The sequence below is a fragment of the Juglans regia genome, chromosome 8 (assembly GCF_001411555.2).
Source record: "Juglans regia cultivar Chandler chromosome 8, Walnut 2.0, whole genome shotgun sequence".
Taxonomy (NCBI): domain Eukaryota; kingdom Viridiplantae; phylum Streptophyta; class Magnoliopsida; order Fagales; family Juglandaceae; genus Juglans; species Juglans regia.
The window spans coordinates 11,112,772-11,133,075 of record NC_049908.1 but is presented as its reverse complement, the minus strand read 5'-3'; the positions used below and the strand labels follow the sequence as shown (position 1 = coordinate 11,133,075).

General features: G+C 33.2%; 2 protein-coding genes across 2 annotated transcripts; one reads left to right on the top strand and one right to left on the bottom strand.

Annotated features, from left to right (window-relative positions):
- Window positions 1-4,592: 4,592 nt before the first annotated feature.
- Window positions 4,593-5,298, top strand: LOC108979822 (indole-3-acetic acid-induced protein ARG2-like). The gene is made up of 2 exons (XM_018950591.2): window positions 4,593-4,796; window positions 4,950-5,298. The coding sequence occupies exons 1-2, from the start codon at window positions 4,723-4,725 to the stop codon at window positions 5,182-5,184; spliced, it is 309 nt and encodes a 102-aa protein (XP_018806136.1). The 5' UTR covers window positions 4,593-4,722; the 3' UTR covers window positions 5,185-5,298.
- Window positions 5,299-15,462: 10,164 nt separating this feature from the next.
- Window positions 15,463-16,413, bottom strand: LOC118349242. Its single transcript, XM_035692996.1, has one exon. It carries the CDS (start codon window positions 16,223-16,225, stop codon window positions 15,710-15,712), a length of 516 nt encoding a protein of 171 aa, XP_035548889.1. The 5' UTR covers window positions 16,226-16,413; the 3' UTR covers window positions 15,463-15,709.
- Between the last annotated feature and the right edge of the window lie 3,891 nt (window positions 16,414-20,304).

Here is a 20,304-nt window from a genome sequence, read left to right as displayed (position 1 = left end):
CTCGAATAAAAGAATTATTTTTTAATAATAAAGTCAACTTATTTTTAAATAGAATGTGTAGATTTATACATATTAAGACTGTATCAAACAGTATCATAACATATCTTATGAGTTGACCTAATTAAATTAGGATACGCGTCACAAATGCAAATAGTGATTGCAATAATTATGATGACATGCGCAATTAAGTAGAGCTAAATCTGAAATGATCCGTTTAAACTTTAAAGATATGGGAGATGGTCTTGAGATTTTAACATCAACTTAAAAGACGAGTGTCCACTCTTCCATTTAAAATAGTTAATACAGTGTTGAAACTTTTGGAGAAAGTTCCACTTCTACTCAGCCGGCAGTTACGAGACTCATTGACTCTGTCCCATTGCAGTGGACCGCCGGCACCACAAGTCCTGCCCCCGATGGCCGATAGCGCGCGGCAGCATTACTGCATGCTAGCTTCTGAAATAATGTAAAGTGAGGAGGAGAGCATGTAACGGGTGTTAATGTCCATGAAGTGTCCTGCTGTAAATGACATGATCTTCATATCAACGTACAACAACACTCAAAACAGAAACAATAGGCGGTGCCCATTGTAATGCAATACCAAGAAATAAAAGACTCATTCATTTTTTATATCCTTAAGCATTTAAGAAAAAGATTTTACAACTCATTCAAAAATATTTCCTTAATTACTAAGTTTAAAAAAAAAAAAAAAAATTGTTGAGACCCATGTTGGGACAAGTAGCATTATTCAAGATACATACCAGTTGGCAGTGCAGTAGTCTTAGTAGGGTTGACAATATATGACACGATCCATGAACTTAACACGAACACGACACAAAATTAGCGGATTTGAGTTTGATGTTAACGGATTCGGATCAAAACGGGTTGACTCGTTAAGAGACGATTTATTAATGGGTCAACCCGCTTAACATGAAATCAATCCGTTTTGATTCATTTAAATTTTATTTCAAAATTAAAATTTTATTATGTTAAGTTGTAATATTGGTATTTTTCAGTATACTTTAAAAAAATATTTTTATTATTGGGATTATAATTCTAGACTTATGCTTATATTTGTTATTTTACAGTTTGTAATATTGGTTTTATTATATGTTAAAATTTGAAAAATATTGATATATTTTTTAAGATATTATGGCTACTACTAAATATAGATTTTAACTTCTATGTGAAATTATGTTAATCAGACCAAATGAATTATGCGTGTTAGTTCAATCCGTTTACATGAAACGAGTTTAAATAGGTTGTGTTATTTTAATTTATTTCTAATTAATTATTAAACGGATGACATGACACGATCTGTTATTTAGATGAATTGAGTTAAGATTTGAAAGTTTAATATGTTTAACTTAATGGATTGGATTCGGATCAAATGTTTATAACTCGAAACAATATCAACGTGACCAAAAACACGAATTGTCACCTCTAACCGTCTCAACAGATCAGAAAATGAAGGAACGAATGAATAATAAAAGCGAAGTCTGTTGATGCTGCATGCAGGCCTAGTAGTACTCTTGCTGTGGGATTCACGGGTTTCACTTTAAACTGATATCCCCCAGCTAGGGAAATGAAATCCAGCCAGTCTCCATTTTCATGATGCATCGTATGTCTGTCATGAACAGCCTGGACTACTGCCACATGCATGGCTTTTTTTTCTTTTTAGCTAGATTTTTATTAATTGGCAATAACTTTTTGGGAGTTATTTGATACACGAATATCCATGTAAATCCAGCAACAGCATTAGGTGCGAGTGTTAAGAATAATACTTCTTCTTCACAAGAAGCAGCGTGTGAAGAAGCCCAGCACACCTAACGTGCTGGGTGAAAGAAAGAAAAAAAAAAAAAAAAAATTAATGAAAGGTGTGTTGCAGCTTTCGGCTGATGCGCAGCACAGTTCGAGTGTTAAATATTAAATACAAGTCATAAATTTTATATAAATTTTTTATAAAAAAAAATAGATTTTACTAATAAAAAGTAGTTTTTTTATATTTTTTTAAAATAATATATATTTTTTTACGAGAATTTATATGAGATTTATTTATTTAAGTCTTGTACTATTAAATATAGTTATATGTTGTAAAAATGATGTGTATTTCTTTCAAAAAAGAGTAAGATATATCATTAAAAAATTATTTTTTTATGTGAATTTCATATTTACTCATTTTTTTAAAAGGAGTGCGTAACACTTGCGTATTTTATTATTACAAATATAAATTCTCTAAAAATAAAGAAAAAATGATATTTTCAGTCTTAAGTGTGCAAACACGTTTTTTTTTAAATGTTGACATCACATAATTTTTTTTTATTAGTAAATCTTATTTTTTTAAAAAGAGTGTACGAAAATTATATAATCTAAAATTATATTTAACATGAATTAAAAGGAAGTATTTTTTTTTTTATAGTTTTTTATCAATTCCGCATATTATTTGATTCTAGGATGGATGACAAGGGTTGGAATGATAGCCACCTAAAAATGTGAAGCAAAGAACAGAACAGAACACACATCAGAACAAAACAAGAAAAGAGGTAGTAATGGAAAGATGGTGCACGACACAAAAATCCCTTGGTGTGGTGAGTAGAGAGACCGAGACAGAAACAGCCTGTCTCCACCTGGACCCGGAGGTCGGTCGGGGCCTCTTTCTTTCATTCTTCCAGTTCCCGTCGTCTTTTCCACACGCCCACGTTCATGGACGGTTGCTACCCGCCGCCTTCCTTGCCCTTTTCTAGATGCTCACACTGCACCACTTGTCCCGACTTTTCTTCTTTTTAAGTATTTAAATATAATTTTAATAATTAAGTATATTAATTTTTAAGAAACAAAGAACTCAAAAAAACGAGAGACGATTGTACTTGTAAGATCATTTCCATCGGTTCTCTATACTTCCTAAATTTCTAAATTTTAGGGAATAACTTAATTTTTTGACAAAATAAGCACTCCGATTCCTTATTTTAAGGGTTAGGTTTAGGATGTGAACAGTATTTCCTTATATTTGAAAAGTTACTATCTATCTCATAAATCAATTTTTATAGATATTTTATACGGAATAGTTAAAGATGTAGAAATAATAGAAAAATATTATTTTACTAGAATAGAAAAAATATAAGAAATGAGATGTACGAAATTTTTTAAAGATGAATAAAATTTAAGAAAAAATTATAAAAAATATGATTTCTAGCTAAAATTTAAAGAAAATTATAAGAAACTGAATGTGAATGTTGGTACCACAAAGGTACATTTTCCCTATAATTTAAGAAAATTTTTAGAGATTTAGTTAAAATCTTCCCTGCATCCGAATCTCTATTATAGGGAAAGGTTTTAGGAAATTAACAATGGTTTTCTAAATATAGGGAATCACTATTTATCTCCTAAATCATTTTTTTATCAATATTTTATTCTAATAAATAAAGTAAATTCTTCTTCCAATCATCTATACTTTATGTCATATTCATATTTGTTATAGTTTTAAATAATAATTTAAATAATTCCAAAAATATAAAAAAATTAATTTTAAAAATATTATCATACCCGCAAAAAAATAATTTAAATTTTTGTTTAAAATATTCACTAGAGTAATAGTTCGAAAATATAAGAAAAAATATTGAATAATTAAGTTTGTAAATATAAGTAAGAGAAAAAAATAATAAAAAAATAGAGAAATATTATTTTAATAAAATAAAGAAAAATAATAGAGAATGAGATGTAAAAGATTTTTGAAAAATAAGTAAAATTTAAGAAAAATTTTAAGGAATATGATTTTTAGTTAAATTATAGAAAATTTTGAAGGAAATTGGATGAGAATGCTCTAAGAATATAACTCTCAATATAACTCAAAAGCATCTAATTAAACTTAAATCGAAAAAAATGCAGATTTACTTATGCATATTATATTTTAAATAGTATTTCTCATACTATTTTCTCAATAATGAATTTAATACGTGAATATTTAACTAGATAAGATGTAGTATGTAGTTAAGATTTGAACTAACTTCCTCTCTAATACTAGAAATTATTAGTTATCTTAAAGACTTAAATAGATGAGAATAAGTAAAATCAATTATTTATAATATATTTTTAACAAATTATATGACTATTTATTTTTAATTTAAAAAAAAAAACGGAGGAGGAGGCTCTCTCCGAACAGATCAGGTGGGTGGAACCGTGGAAGGGTTGCGCAAAGAACGAGAGGCGTTGGACGCTGTGACGAGGTCTGTCTGTTTAATACTGGTGGACGCAACTGCTCGTACCTTTCTCTTTTCATTTCCTAGTTACTTTTCCTTAAATTGTTTTTATTTTTTTAAAACGTTAACTAAATTATTTTTTAAAGGAAATAAAACCTTTCAAAAATTAAATAAATAAATTTAAGAAATAATAATTATAATCGTAAATATATAAATATTGTACAATTATTTTAAAAATAAAAAATAAATATAAAAAAATTAAGTTTTTAATAATAAATCTCGTTATTTTTTAACATACTTAACATTATTCAATAAATATATATGATTAATGGGTCCCATCTGTTTTGCCCTACTTCGCTACTCGGCCCTATATATAGAGCCCCCTGCCTCCTCCTCTGCTCCAAAGAAGCTTTCTTGGGGTAGGGTCGAATACGTTGAGGTTTCTCTTCTGTCTCTCCTTCGATCGCTTGGAAGGTTTTCTTTTTCCTCGCTGGAAAATCTCTCTGCGGTGGCTCACGAGTAATACACAATGGCTCGCTCTCTCTCCAACACTAAGCTTTTCTCTTCTCTCCTCGTCGATGGATTCTCTAATGCTATAAGCAGGTACTGGGAAAAACTCAAAATTTTATCAAACACCTTATGACTGTGTTTTTATAATTTATTGGTCCCGTTAAATCGATGCTCGTTCTTCTGAGACAAATCTATATTCTATGCGGAGACGTATAAGATTCCATTATTTTATTACCCCTGGTACAGGCGTGGATACGCGGCGTCGTCACAAGGAATAATGGCGACGGTAGCAAGAGGAGGAGGGGGTTCATCGGGTGCAAGGATGGTGAAGAAGGCAGGAGAAGATGCTGCGGCGGCGGGTTCCACCGAGAAGGTGGCCTGGGTCCCAGACCCCGTTACCGGCTACTACAGACCGGAGAACTGCATGGACGAGGTCGACGTGGCCGAACTGCGTGCACTGCTCTTGAAAAGCAAGCACTGAGTGCCCTCGATCTGTACTACTGTCGACTAGATAGTTAACGGGTTGTATAACATTTTCCAGATTTGTTAGCTTCTGATTTTGAGGAATGGAATAATTTCATATCTATTCTTCCTACCTTAGATGTTCAGATGGAGTCCCCATCCCCAAAATTTCCTGACACATTTTAAATTGTTTCAAATATCAATCATTTAAATAAAAAAAAAAATGTATCTACGTTACCCATAATAATACTCGGAATGAAAGACAGCATTTTTCTATCATATTTCCAGAAATCCCGATCATGAAGGTGGTTTTGCTCTGGTCTGAGCGTTTCATGAGGAAGATACATACCTCGGACTGTACTTGTGGGCGTCGGCGGTTGATGTTGGATGTCCCTTTTGTGTGTAAGGGTTAAGCCATGGGATCGTGGGGCGGTTCTCTTCTTGCTTGGTTTTTGTTTTTATACTCTATATATCGATCTGCATCTGCTTTTTATTTTGTCTTTCGTCAGGGTCTCCCAACTTGGACAATTTATGCTGGGAAATTGGAATTTAAAAGTTATTCCATACTAAATAATTTGTTTTGTGGGTTGATATATATCTTTTTTTTTTTTTTAAGGAAAAACACGTAAGAGAGTATACATTTAGATATTTAAAACTGGGTTTGGTTTTAAGACTCAATTGACTTCAGTCTAATTTTAAATTAAATCTAATATTTAAACACTTAATTCTTAAATTATTAAACTCATCTCAACTCAAAATCTCCTTACATGTGAGATCTACAATATTTTTTTAACTTAACATATCTTTATACTTGAGATTCATAATTTTTTTCAACTTTTCGTAAAAAGTACTAAACTCATCTTAATATCTAAATACACTTTAAATTCAGTTTAGATAGATCACATATTGACATAACTCTTTCTACTATTCAATTCATTACTATTCAATTTACTACTATTCAAATAAAATTGAGTGAACTTCAACATCCACTTTTAAAACTTTCACAAAAAATAAAAAAATAAAAAAAATTGACAATTTGAAAGAGTTTTGCTAATAAAACCCATTTGAACAAGGAAGCTGTCAACAACAAGGTAGCAACCTAGAAAACAAAACTTAAAGTTCAAATTAAAAACGCTTTATATCTGAGTTTAAACTTTGAAGTTTACGAAATTTCGGGGCGTTGAATTGTTCATCCCATTCTTTAAAATTTGATTAATATGTAAATTTTTTATATTTAGTTAATCACTCAAAATTTAAAATTTATAAATTATATTAGATTAACTATCATACTCTCTATAATAATAAAATTTTATTATTTTTATTTCTTTAATTAATTTTAATTTTTAATTACTTTTTATTTTATTTTAATAATCGTCAATAACAGTTTCATATGTAAATAAAAATCTCATGTGCACAATCCAACACTGCCTTCTATAACCCAACAATCCAACACAAATATACTTACACACAAATAACAATCACAATCCAACACTGCCTGCTATATTTCATGCAGAGATGAAAACGAGCCAAGTTAGAAAATACATGTTTGTTTCACATATGGTACTGCTTCACATATAGTTGAACCAAAAATATATAACACCTAAGATGGTACTGCTTCACAACAGGTTTCATCACTTGAACTAAAAATATATAACACCCAAAATAGAAAATTTTCATCAGTACAACGTTCACATATAGTTGCTTCCCACAATCACAAACACCCATATTAAGTCCAAAATAACAAAAAGTCACAAAATAGCATAAGCAATAGTTGCTGCCCAGCCACAGCCACATGTATTTCAACCACATGTAGTTGCCCAACTACTAAAACCAATTGTAAAGTGTTTAATTACAATATTAAGTGGATAAGAATAATCTCAAAACATTACACCAACAAAAGGCTACACATCTTCTAAAGGTTGAAATGGAGATGGAGATGAAAATCGCTTCCTTGAATCCTCGAAAATCTTTATTTGAAGATTTAAGAAATACTCTTGCTGCATTCCATTCATGCCAACAAGATCTAACTTCATTATCTTCATATCGATTTTCCTTTTCTCTATATCATTCTTCCTCTTTTTCTCCATTAGTAATTATGCCCTATTAGAATTTAAATTGCTGACAGCTTATCTTCTTTCAAAAGTGCATATGGCTTAATCATTTCTCATGCTAGTTTAGACCTCAACAAATTCAGCATCGGAAGGTTCTCTAGCCTTCTTCTTTCTCTCTCTTTCTGTTTTAACCTTCTTGCCTAGAGGTCTCTCAGAAATGACCTATATATTGTCATCTATCGTGTCGTCTCCTAATGGAGTCGATTCTGTCATAGTTGGGCGTTTTCCACGTAGTTTTGTTCTTGTTAACAACATGGACATATGTTGCTACCATTTTGGTTAGTGTCTCAATAGACACCAATAGTGTTCCATGTTGGAAGTGACCTTCTCAATCTCTTTATACATAATTTTAGCTCTTTCGATCTAAATATGTGAAGTAGTGAGAATGTGAGAAGAGAATTTCAACAACAAATTTTAGAATTGATGCAGTTAGAAACTCATACCTTGTCCTACTTCGTCGCACCACTTAGATGCAATGAATCTACTTGGATCATGACAACACAAAACTTATTTGTGCATTTTTGGATCACCGGCCATCGATTGGTCACTAGCCCCCAAAACGATTTGCCATGCTAGATTTTTTATACTCATTGTAATAATTGCTACTTCTTTTCTACATTCCAGTAGATCGGTGGTAGTAACGTTGTGTGGTGGGATACTTGTCGACTGATGGTGGTCGAAGTGCAATAAATCTAACGAAAATAGAACTGGTGGAGAGGAGAGAGAAAACATACACTACTATGAAAGCATATTCACACAATAATAATAGAAAGAAAAAAGAGAGAGAGAGGAAGATGAAAAATATATTCACACAATCTCATCCTCATTTTCAGTGAAAACACTCAGAGTGATTTGAGCTTTCTAAAAAGAAAGTTTATCTTTCTCTTTCAATTACTCTTAATAAAACAAATGTAGCCAACCTCTAATACCACCGAGAATAAAAAATATGCAGCAAATCTTTCTTACTCCACTATGCTCCATCTTTATTTTAATTATATTATATTTTCAATAAATATTAACGAATGATTGGGTTTCGCACACTCCAATGTCCCTGCATAGTAGCTGCCATGAAATTAGCTAGGTGGCTCTTTTTGAAGGTTGGCATGTGCCGATTAAGATTCTATCTTCCAACACCATATTATAAAATAAATCGTGTGGTGGAGACAATATACCTTTTTGAAAAATATAAAAAAAAAACATGCATTAATGGATTGGTTGCATGAATTAAAAATAATAATATTCAAGCTCGGTTTTGTTCTTTACACTAACTTATATTTAAATGAGTAAGTTTAGATATAATCTTAGAATTAGTGTGTAAATTTTACGTATTTTTTTTAAAAAAATATAATTTATTATTAAATAATAATTTTTTTATTTAAATCTCAAAAGAATTTATTTTTTTAAAGAAATGTGTGAGACTTATAAACTCTAAAAATGTTAATATCATTTTTCTATTTAAAATAGTTGGCTCTCCAAGGCACTGTTGATGGAATATAATGCTTATCATACAAAAGAAGAAAAATATTATGTACCTTTTCTTATGAACATCCTAAACTCTGTCCATGTGCGTGGTTTCAATGTCTCAAACACTCCTCGCCATGCTGTATTATTAATTTTTTTTTTTTAATTTGTGTCTTATGTGATACTATAATATAGGGGAGAAGCTTAGATCATGTAAAAAATCACTCTATTCCCAACAAAATATTACGTCAAGAAATATGAGATTAGCTTATTTTATTGAGAAATTCTATTTACAGTTTCTAAGTGGAGACGGTATGTGCAGACTCTTTATTAAATGAGAAAAATCATAATTTTAAAAGAGATATTTTTATAATTTTAGAAAATTTTAAAGATAAAATTACCTAGACTTGTATTGCTAAATAGAGATTGTATGTAGCATTGCTATATTTTATTTACGCTCTCGCTCACGTTTATTAGTTTTCCACTACTAATTATTATTAGTTCTAAAGAGAGGTACCTATTATTTATAAATTTAATTCTGCTTTTTATTAAAAAAAATAAAAGAGTAATGATATTTATAATTTTAATGTGTTCAAATCTCATATGTTCTTTTTAAAAAAGGTAAATAAATCTAGAATTTACGTAAAAAAATAAATATTTAATAATAAATTCAATTTTTTTTTTTTTTTAATGAAGTGTACATTACTTGTATATGTTGGAAGGTAGATGTGGTGACTTGCCGATACCCTTTATATTAAATAAGGTAAGAATATGTCACGTCAACAAAGAGCACAATTTGTTCTGCTAACTGCTCATCAATTTGGAGAGATGTATGGGAGGAATTGGCCGTTGCAGTTTACGTATAAGAGTTGATAACGTTGGCTTTGACCTTAATTTCCTTCCGGAATTCATGCAATTTCAATGGGACTTTGTATCCAAAACAATTAAGGATCCGCTTGGATACTGAGTCCTGTTTGGTATCATAAATAATCTCAATCCATCTCATTTCATTTCATTTTATTTCGATTACATTTAAATATAGAAACTCTTAATTCTTCTCATCTTATAATTACAATTTTTCTAAATTCTCATACAAATTATAATAAATAATTCAACTTTTTCAAATCTCAAAACAATAATAATATTCTAATAATATTTTATTCAATTTATCTGAAACTATCTCATCTCACTATTTGAACGAGCCCGAATCTCATCTCATTATCTAAACATCATTTAAATGCAAACACTTTTCAATTTTAAAATTTAAAATTCTTAATTTTTTCATCTAATTATTACCTAATCATTATATTTTTCTCAAACTTCCAAACAAAATATAAAAAATAATTCAACTTTTTTAAATTTCAAAATAAAAACAATATTAAAAAATTATATCTAACAATATTTTAACTATATAATATTTTTATTCAATTTCTTTTTTTCATTTTCTAAAATATCATAAATCATCTTAATTTAAACTATTTTACTGCTATTATTCATAAACTGTCTCATTATTATTCATAAATTTCTCGTATCTGATTAATCAAACTAGACCTAAGAGCATATTATATGAATTGTAAATAATAGTGAAGTAATAGTGAAATTAAAGTAAGATCTGAGAACAATTATATTCCTGTAAGAGGAAGAAAGAGAGAAGCTATGAGTGCAGGCAATACGAGGACGATTTATGGATTGGATTTAATAATAATGGAGGACATTATAACTTCCACGGCTGTTATACCTTCTGCTATAAATCTTCTTCATTGATAAGGAACCTTTTGCTATCATAATATACGTACACTTATGTATCACTTCTAGCAATTTCTTTGAAAATTCCGATTTTTTAATTGCTTGATCGAATTATATAGTTTAATCTAGGCTGCATTTGGTTACAACACTTAGCTAAGCTTAGCTTCATTTTAAGCCGAGTCTAACATCCAAATATCTAACTTTCAAATTACTAAACTTATTTCAACTCAAAATCTCATTACACGTGAGATCCATAACATATTTCAACTTGACACATCTTTATACGTAGAACCCATAATATTTTTTAACTTTTTATAAAAAGTACTAAATTCATATTAACATCTAAATATAATTTAAATTCAGTTTAGATGGATCTCATATAATTCTCTCTACTACTCAACTTAGTACTATTTATAAAAAAATTAAGCTTAATTCAATATTCAAACGCAACTTTAGAGAGATATAAATAAAGCATTTATATAGAATCTGCACCTTTTTCAAATATTAGTGATTAGACCATCCAATTCGTATGAGTAATTTGAAAATATCTCTATTCAAGATCTTTCCAAGTCAAATAAGCAATAGCATAAACTTTAGAAAAATGCCTGTTTGCCGATGTTTCGGGGGTTAAATTAATTTAAACGTGTAAGCCCAATCAAAGGCGCATAACAAGTTAAAGCCCACTGACAGAGGAGAGGAGAGGAGAGGAGACAAAGATAAAGCTAATGGGACAAGACAGACGCATGAAGGACAAGGTTTAAAGCTGACACAAAAGATAGAAAAAAAATAACAAAAAAAAGAGATCTAACTTGGAAAGATAGAGAGAATTCCAAATGTCAAACACATCACTAATTTAGGAGCCTACCATTTATGAAAATAATCAATATATAAACACATTTATTGAATCACCATACATTAGTATGTAAAAAAACCTATAAAATCAGGTAATATAAAAAAGTATTTGTACTTCAATCTTTATTCTTTTGCTTGTCTCATTCAATACGAACGAGGTCGTAAAATTTATAATAGGAGTTGGATCTGAAAAAATTTATAGGTAACAGGGTTAACATTTGTCACATGTTATGGGGTAAAGAGAAATCAATTGGTAGCGTTTTAAGACTTCTGACAAAATAAAACTACTTTTGGGGGTGATTTGAGATTTGGATCCCGACAAAAATCCTAGAGTTTAGAGAGGAAGAAAGACTCTTTTTTTAAATATACTACAGTTACTAATAACGAATATTACAACTGTGACATGAAACATACATAATAAGTCAACTATAATATTAATAGCTTTCCAATACACAACTGTGACTGATATGGTCTAGTCCATACTGTAAATATCTACAAACCACTATCTGAGAGACAACACAACTCTGTCCAAGACAGAATTTACAAACCCCATACTTTGTCTAAGACAGAGTAGATGATACACTCTATGGACAAAAATCCAAGAGACACACTTTATGGACAAAAGTCACAAAAGTCCAAGAGATTATGTATTTTTTGTTTTTATTTTTCTAAAACAAAAGACATAACATAAATTAAAGATACATGATAAAAAAATGAATTACATCTTAGAAAGACATAAAACCGCATTTTCAACCTTTGAGGAAAAAAAAAAAAACAAAATGATTGTGAGGGCGTGTGAGAGCTACACGCCACCCTGGGAGTATGACGGTCAGTCAAGTCTGAAGTAACCGGTGGCCTTGGATCGAGAAAAGCTGCACGTGGCGGCAAAAGAATACCCTTAGCGGTGACACGTGGATTTCACGCGCCCACTTTGGATTGTGCGTGCGGCTGACGAGTAGCGCCATTTGGCGAAATTCTTTACCCGCCTTGGAAAACCTACGGTAGGGGGCATGGTGGTCGCTGGGCACTAGAGAGCAACAGATCGACCTTCCGCCATACTTAGCCCTAAAAAACAACCAAAAAAAGAAAAAGAAAGAAGAAAACTAGATAGGAGATGGAGGGATGAAAGAGGGAGGAGAGAGAGAGAAGCCAAAGCTCATCCCCCCTCTGCGCAAGTTTTGATTTGGTAGTGGTTTCTAAAGAGAATGAGTCTCTCTCTCTAAAACTAGGACCCGCTATTAGAGTTGAATGACCAATGCTGAGTGGAAGAAAGATAAATACATAAAATGAGTCACATTATTTATTAATAAAAAATTCACTATGACAACTATAAATATTGTGAGACTCACTTTATATATCTATATCTCTCTACTCTAGATTATCCCACTTTAGATTCGAGAGTTCAGGTCAAAACGCTTGGAAATCCAATTTCCCACTCTCTTCCTCATACGTGCCCGGCTGTAGTCTTTACAAAACATCAACTTCATAATCTTTAGTTGCAACACCAACATAAGGCGTTTCGTTCAAAAGAAACACCGATAGAATGAGGATTTGTGCCCATAAAACATTTAACTTTTCCCGCATTTAACTTGTTCTTTAACATATTACAACACTTTCTCATCCGAAATTAAGGTGCCTAATCTATAGACACGTCTTGCTTCCCTTCATTCATTGGGAAAAAAATAAAAGAAAAATAATATTTGCAGTCATGAGTTATACAAGTGTCGTGCACTCATTTTATAAAAAATAAATAAATATAGAATTTACATGAAAAATTAATTTTTTAATAATAGACTCCACTCTTTTTCAAAAATATTTGGTTAAAAAATCCAGGCAATTTTGGGACGAAAATCCGGCTAGACCTTTTCGGTTAAAAAATATTTCATCCGACCCGAAAAATTTAGGTCGGTACAGAAGTAAAATTTTTGACCCGTTCAGGTCAGGTGAACAGTCCTATCTACGCTTTCTTTATGTATAGAAAACTAGCAATGAAATGTCTTCCAATCATACAACCTTACTAATTTTGAAATTCCCTAGATTTTATATGCAAGCTTTTGAGTTTAAATAAGGCAACTGCACTGTTGAGGAACAAACACAGTTCAGCTCTACAATATGGCACAAATTTAGTAACAGTTCATCGTATTGTCTGCTAATAATCAAGGAGTGACTTAGAAAAAAAAATCGAGTGAACAAAAGTACATGCAAATCATTCTTTTGTTCATGCAAATCATTCACCAATCACCTACTTCCTTTATCTGAGCTTAAGACAGTTACTATGCTATGTGGATCTATTACTTTTTCAACTTTTCATAAAAAAGTTAAATGCTCATCTCAACCTATTTCATACATTTAAACACATATATCAATCTATTTCCATTCAAACACATTTCAATGGGACCAACAAAATATTACTATTCATAAATCAACTCAGATCATCTCAACATCCAAACACAACTACATGATACATAGATCTTTCAAATTTACAAACTGCCATAGCATTCGTCATCATTTTTGTATGTTAAGATTTGTCACATCATATATCAACAAAGTAACCCTCAGCAGGTAAATAGTGGCTTCGATGAGAAGCAAACATGGACCCTTAAGCATGGATACATCAAACTAATAGCCATCAAACTAATACGTTTGGACAGTGAAAGTGTTTGAGAATGTTTGTGAATAATAGTAAAAAAGTAATGAAAAAGTAATAATAGAATATTGAATAATAGTAAAAGTATGTGAAAAGTAATAATAGTATTCGATAGCTCCTTCATCCTCTGTTCACACTCATAAAAATTTCTATCATTCATTTTCCTCTGGATACACCATATAATGAAAACAGGTACCCATTTTCCACATTGCTGCAATTTATGGGCAATCACGTAACCCTCTCCAAGAGTTAAAAAGGTCCACTGCACTTCTTGCCATGACCCAAGCCAATCTAACTTGGCTGAATAAGACACTCCCCACCCGCCGTTTCACAATGGAGTAAAACGTGATCCATAGGCTCCCCACTCCTCTTACGCATGCTAAATCAATCAATCACAACAATGTGTCTTTTTCTTAGACTATCCCTGGTGTTAATGCCTCTGATGAGGCTATCCAAGAAAATTACACAGATCTTGGGGGACTTTAGTCCGCCGGCTTGTTATCGCAGATTCACAGGGGATAAGAACAAATATAGAAAGACAGGGCATTTAACATCCCTTTCTTGGAAGGGGTCTGCAGGAGCTTGCGTTCACCCCCTCTGCTTCTCCAACTATTGGATATAACATATAAAAGAATATTGTATAGGCCCCTACAGCCCAATCATGGGCCTTTTGAATAAAACTTACATTAAAGGTTGCTAGATATCTTAAGGAAAATTATAAAGATACAACCCTTTTTACAAATCTCTTTCAAATGGGTGCATCACTGCATTTTGTAAATTAATGATTCTCCTATAACTATTTTACAACTTATATTACAAAAGTGCCCTCAATTTAGGCCCCATTTGTTTTCGTAGATGAGATGAGATGAGTTGAGATTAAAGTTAAAAAGTTGAATAAAATATTGTTAGAATATATTTTTTAATATTATTTTTATTTTAGAATTTGAAAAAGTTGAATTGTTTATTTTATTTTGTATTGAAAGTTGGAAAAGTTGTAATGATTAGATGAGATAAAATGTTTTCTGAAAACAAATGAGGTCTTAAAAATGTAGCTGTAAAACCGGTTTTGTCATTACTCCTCCAGATGATCTGCCATAGAAACCTCTGTCTCTTTGACAAGAGCAGCAACACTGTACACATCAGGGAAACCTCCTTGATTAGCCATACCATGACACTACATACACCATGCCAGAGTCTAATCTTGATTGCATCTCCCACTTCAATCTAGCGTAGTCAGAAAACTTTTCCCATTTCCCCCAATATAAAATCAATTCAACAGAGCTATTCAGCTCAACAATTTTTGGAATGATTCCAGTTCGCCTATTCCTCCCCAATCCACGTAGCACAAATCTCAGCCAAGGTCCGTAACAGAAGGTTCCCTTTTGACATGAAAACAAAGTACTCAAGCCATTTCCATTCTCTCCCACCAGGCCAGCTTACAGTGTTTTCGAAACAAGATCACAACCATATTCCCAGAACATCAAACAAACCGCAGTCCCTATTAATTTTCATTGCAGGTGGTTCTGTACAAATCGAATTTCTATACAAGAAATGTAAACGACCACTCAAAAGTTAAATAATCAAACCTCAGTAAAACAAAAGACTTTGTTCCAGAATTCATCATTTGCGAGATAGATAACCGAAACCTATTGCCATTAATCTCTTGTGAAATATAACCCACCATCCAAATCCCACAAAAAAAAAAATGATAGAGTTCAGAATTCCGATTACATAGAAGATACAAAAGGATTGAATTTAAATTTCCTTACTTGGCCATTATCGCAATCGAATCCACACCCACACTGCGGGGAATCGTAGAAACTATCGATAGGAAAAGAAGCCGATGCAATACCCACAGAGAACTCAAGCTGGTCCCCGTCCCTAACCACCTCCACGATATCCAGCCACAAGAACAAGACCTTGACGCTGATACCGCTCAAGTTGGTGAGCCTGTTCTCGGAGATGTAGCCGCTGATGGTGGACTTGTATTTCAAGTCATATGAGCCCTCGAGGGAGAAACTGCAAGAGCCGTTCAGAAATGCGCTGAATTTGCCGTTGGATCGGTCCAGCTCGTATCCCAAGGCACCTTTGGGGAGCAGACCAACGGGGAAGTTGAAGTCTTGGATGGCCTTGTACACGGACTGCGCATCGTCGGTGGTGGTTGTGGGGGATGATGCGGCGAGTGTTGATAGGAGAAGGAAAAGGGTGAGGATTGCCGTGAGAGACATTGGGGTTTTCTCCATTTTCTTCGAATATGGATCTTTTTTTCCTTCCCTTTTTTTCCTGTTTCGACTTTCGATGTTCGGGGGTTGTTTGGATGCCAGGAAAGGACAAACTGGAAAAACGGGTCACGTAGATAACCAACGAGTTGCATTGCAGCTTTCACGTGGCAGTTCTTCTAGTCAAACCAGAAGGCCTAAAGCACATATGGACAATAGAGATATGGGATTATGGAAAGAGAAATTCTTAATACACTCCCGAGTACAGGTCTGCAAGTGCAAGCCTCAGCGTGGACTGAAACGGACCGTTTCATTAATCTACAAACGACGTCGTGCAGAAACGGACTCTGCAAGTGCAAGCCCCCAGCGTGGATTCTACAAACGACGTCGTCAAACCCTTTCTCCCCTTTCTCCCCTTTCTTTGCACAGAATCCCTAGCCGCCATACCCCTTTGTTCCTTTCGTTCCTTTCTGAGCAATCCACTCTTAAGGACGACGACGCACTCTTGAGGACGACGAGGCATTCGCATTTGCCGCTGGTTCATTTCCTCCGGATAGCCGATGCATTCTAAACCGATTGAGATTCATCTTGAGCCCCGTCTGAGCCCTAACCGAGTCCCCTTCGTGCGTCGTACCCTTCATTTCCCAATCTCTTTTTTCTATTTTCGACATGTTGGATATCTGATGCTTTGCACTGAAAAATCTTGTACTTTTTATTGTTTATTTCCTTGGCACCCATTGTAAATTTGTTAATGTATTTTTCTTTTTGTTGTCTTGTATAAAACTTTGCTTTGCTGAGAAATCTGTGTTGTCTTGTGTTGTCCTGACAACTGGAAGGTTGATGCTTGTTGTTGGATATCTGAATCTTTGCACGGAAAAATCTTTTACATGTTATTGTTTATTTCCTTGGCACCCATTGTTTTTATTAACTAAAAAATGCACTTGTCCCTGCCGAGTTGTATTTTACTCAGACATGGAAGGTCGATGCTTGTTGTCTTGTATAAATCTGTGTTGTCTTGTATTAATCTGTGCTGCAGGTAATCAAATAATGCTTGTCTCTTGTATTCCTCTGTGTTGATTTTGGAATATTAGTGCTTAATTTGTCATACTGCAGTGAGATGGAGTCTGGATCCTTGTGTTGTCTTGTATAAATCTATGCTGCAGGTAACTGGGTATGCTTGTCTCTTGTATTCCTCTGTGTTGATTTTGGAATATTAGTGCTTAATTTGTCATACTGCAGTGAGATGTGTAAATGTGTAAGTGCTAACTATCTACCTAAGTGTAAATGAGTGCTGGCTGCTTGTGTCAAGGCTGTTTGTGTATACTTGTTCCAGCACCAAAGCATGTGTCATGGCTGCTTGTGTATACTTGTCTCAAGGCTGTTTGTGTATATTTGTTTTAAAATAGTTTTGAGGGTATACTAATCTTTTAATATTACTTGTTGCAAGGCTGTTTGTGTGTAATAAAGTGCAATGTCTTCATCGCAATCACAATCATCATCTTCTTTGGTTGATCGTCATTTGAAAAATGCTCCAACATGTTTATGTGGGTTGATTGCATGTCTCAAAGTCTCGAACACCTCAAGAAATCCAAGAAGACCTTTTTATACTTGTCCAAAGTACAATAAGGAGGGAAGCCATACTGCAATTACTTTATATGGGCAGATTTTGAAGAAGAAAATGAAAGTCCAATTGTCAGGGAAAGATAACTCCAACAAAGAGAGGAAGAAATTGAAAAAAGAGAGGTCGAAGTCGAAAAAAGAGAGAAAGAACTCCAACATGCAAGGGAAGAGATTCGTAAAAGAGAAGAGGACATTCAAATAAAAGTGTTGAATCTTCTTAATGAACGGGAAGAGCTTCATAGTCAAGTCAAAGATGTTAGTCATGCACGCATGCTACTCTGCGTATATTGGGGACTTTCAATTATAATATCATGTTGTATGCTACGATCAAGATCAATAGAAGATTAAGTTTGGACTTGTAATATCATGTTGTATGCTACGATTAGTCGTTTCATTGACTTGTAAACATCCTGCATTAATATGTAGCCTTGTCGAAGTTGTAATATGCAGTGTAACCAGACTTATGATCCCTTCAATATAATGTCTTTTCTACTATTAGTAAGCTGGGATAATGTATGCAATACACAATAAATTTGCATTCTTCATCAATAGAAGTCCAACAAGTAATTTGCATTCTCCAATTGTCTGGAAATAACTTAATACAACAACCAACTTAATAGAAACTCCTTTTATATACTGCCAACTTAATACAAACAACCAACTTAACCAACTTAATACAAACACCTCCCATGTACTGCCAAGATACATTGAAGGAACGAACTTAATACAAACTACCAACTTAATACAAACACCTCCCATGTACTGCCAAGATACATTGAAGGAACGAACTTAATACAAACTACCAACTTAATACAAACAACCAACCAACTTAACTAACTTAATACAAACACCTCCCATGTACTGCCAACTTACATTGAAGGAACCAACTTAATACAAACAACCAACTTAACCAACTTAATACAAACTACACTTAACCAACTTAACACAAACACCTCCATGTACTACCAACTTACATTGAAGGAACCAGCTTAATACAAATTAAAACCCAAGGCGACCACAATGTATTGCAAACTTCCGATTATCAATTGTCAAGATAGGTATGATGTTGAGGATCCACCTGTAACTGGGTAAAAAAACAATGTACACTTAAAAATCACATTTAAGTGTATTGTCATACTTAAGTAAAAATTCATATATATGAACTACTACATACCTGTGTAAGGACACTTTGTTGTGTGATAGGAAGTACGACCTCATCTGTTCTTGCTGCAGCGCCAGTCATGTTCAACATCTCATCTGTTGTTTTTGCAGCGCCAGTCATGTTCAACATCTCATCTGTTGTTTTTGCAGCGCCACTTTGGTTGCCTACATTTTCTGGAAGTTTGGTTGCCTACATTTTAACCACACAAAATGTAAATTAAATATAATTGGGAAACGAACTTAAAAAATTGTATGAGAAACAATGAGAATACATTTTTTCTTCTCCTCTTGGCACCAGTCTCGGACTGTTTATTTTTAGTTTGTAACTTCTTTGTGACCTTTTCTATTGCAGGTGTCAACCTCTTCGATGGGGGCCTCCCTTTACCTCTTGCAACGAGAGGACTTAACACTTTTTTCGAACTTCTAACTTCAACTTCATTGACCAAAGTACTCTCATTTGGTAGTGCAGGTTGGTTCTTGGTCTTTGAGTAAAGCAAATTCATTGCCTGTAACTTCTGCATCATATCCATTGAATTATCTTCATCTCCTGCTGCATTTGTGGCGACTTCATAGCAAAGCTTAATCAAATTAGAGTACCTACCAGCAGCTGGTTTACCACTCAAATCATCATAACTGCTGCGAATTAAAGCATACATACGTTTAATGTCCTTCCCCCACCTATCCATAATGTACTTTAAAGGCACCGATCGGACATCCTTCACGGAGAATGTGTCTACATAAAATGCCTCTCATCTCAAATGGTCCACACATGCACTTTGCCTCACACTCATCTTCGTTGAAGTATGCTTGGTAGGTAACTCGTTTGATACTATCTTCAACTTGCAACTGATCATTAACTTGATACGTTGAAATTTACCTTCTGTCTTGATGAGAATACAATGAGAATAAATAATCCCCATTACTTTGGACTGTACTTCCTTAAACTTAGAGTTAGTATATAATTCTTGAAATTGCTTCTCTACTGGTAAATGGGTAATACATGGAATTGAGCAGTTGAATGAGTGAAAGTCCGCTGCAATCTCATTCTCTACTTTCTTTTTCAATGCACTGTCAAACTGATCAACGAATTCTTTTAATGTCGTCCCTGAATGCACAAAACCATCAAAAAATGCATTCATGCTCTCACTCCTCTGAGTTGTGCTCATTCCAGCCCAAAATGTATCTTTCATATATACAGGAACCCAATGCTCTCTCTCACTATATAGACTGTGAAGCCATGCATTTTCATGCAAATTATATGTACCAATAAACATCTCCCAAGACTTCTCAAAGTCTTTAGAAGTCTGGCAATCATAAACACA

Bases quoted from the DNA above. Each gene is read 5' to 3' on its own strand.
- LOC108979822 (XM_018950591.2), top strand. From the start codon at position 4,723: ATGGCTCGCTCTCTCTCCAACACTAAGCTTTTCTCTTCTCTCCTCGTC. The intron at 4,797-4,949 runs GTACTGGGAAAA...CCCCTGGTACAG, and splicing joins TTCTCTAATGCTATAAGCAG to GCGTGGATACGCGGCGTCGT.
- LOC118349242 (XM_035692996.1), bottom strand. From the start codon at position 16,225: ATGGAGAAAACCCCAATGTCTCTCACGGCAATCCTCACCCTTTTCCTT.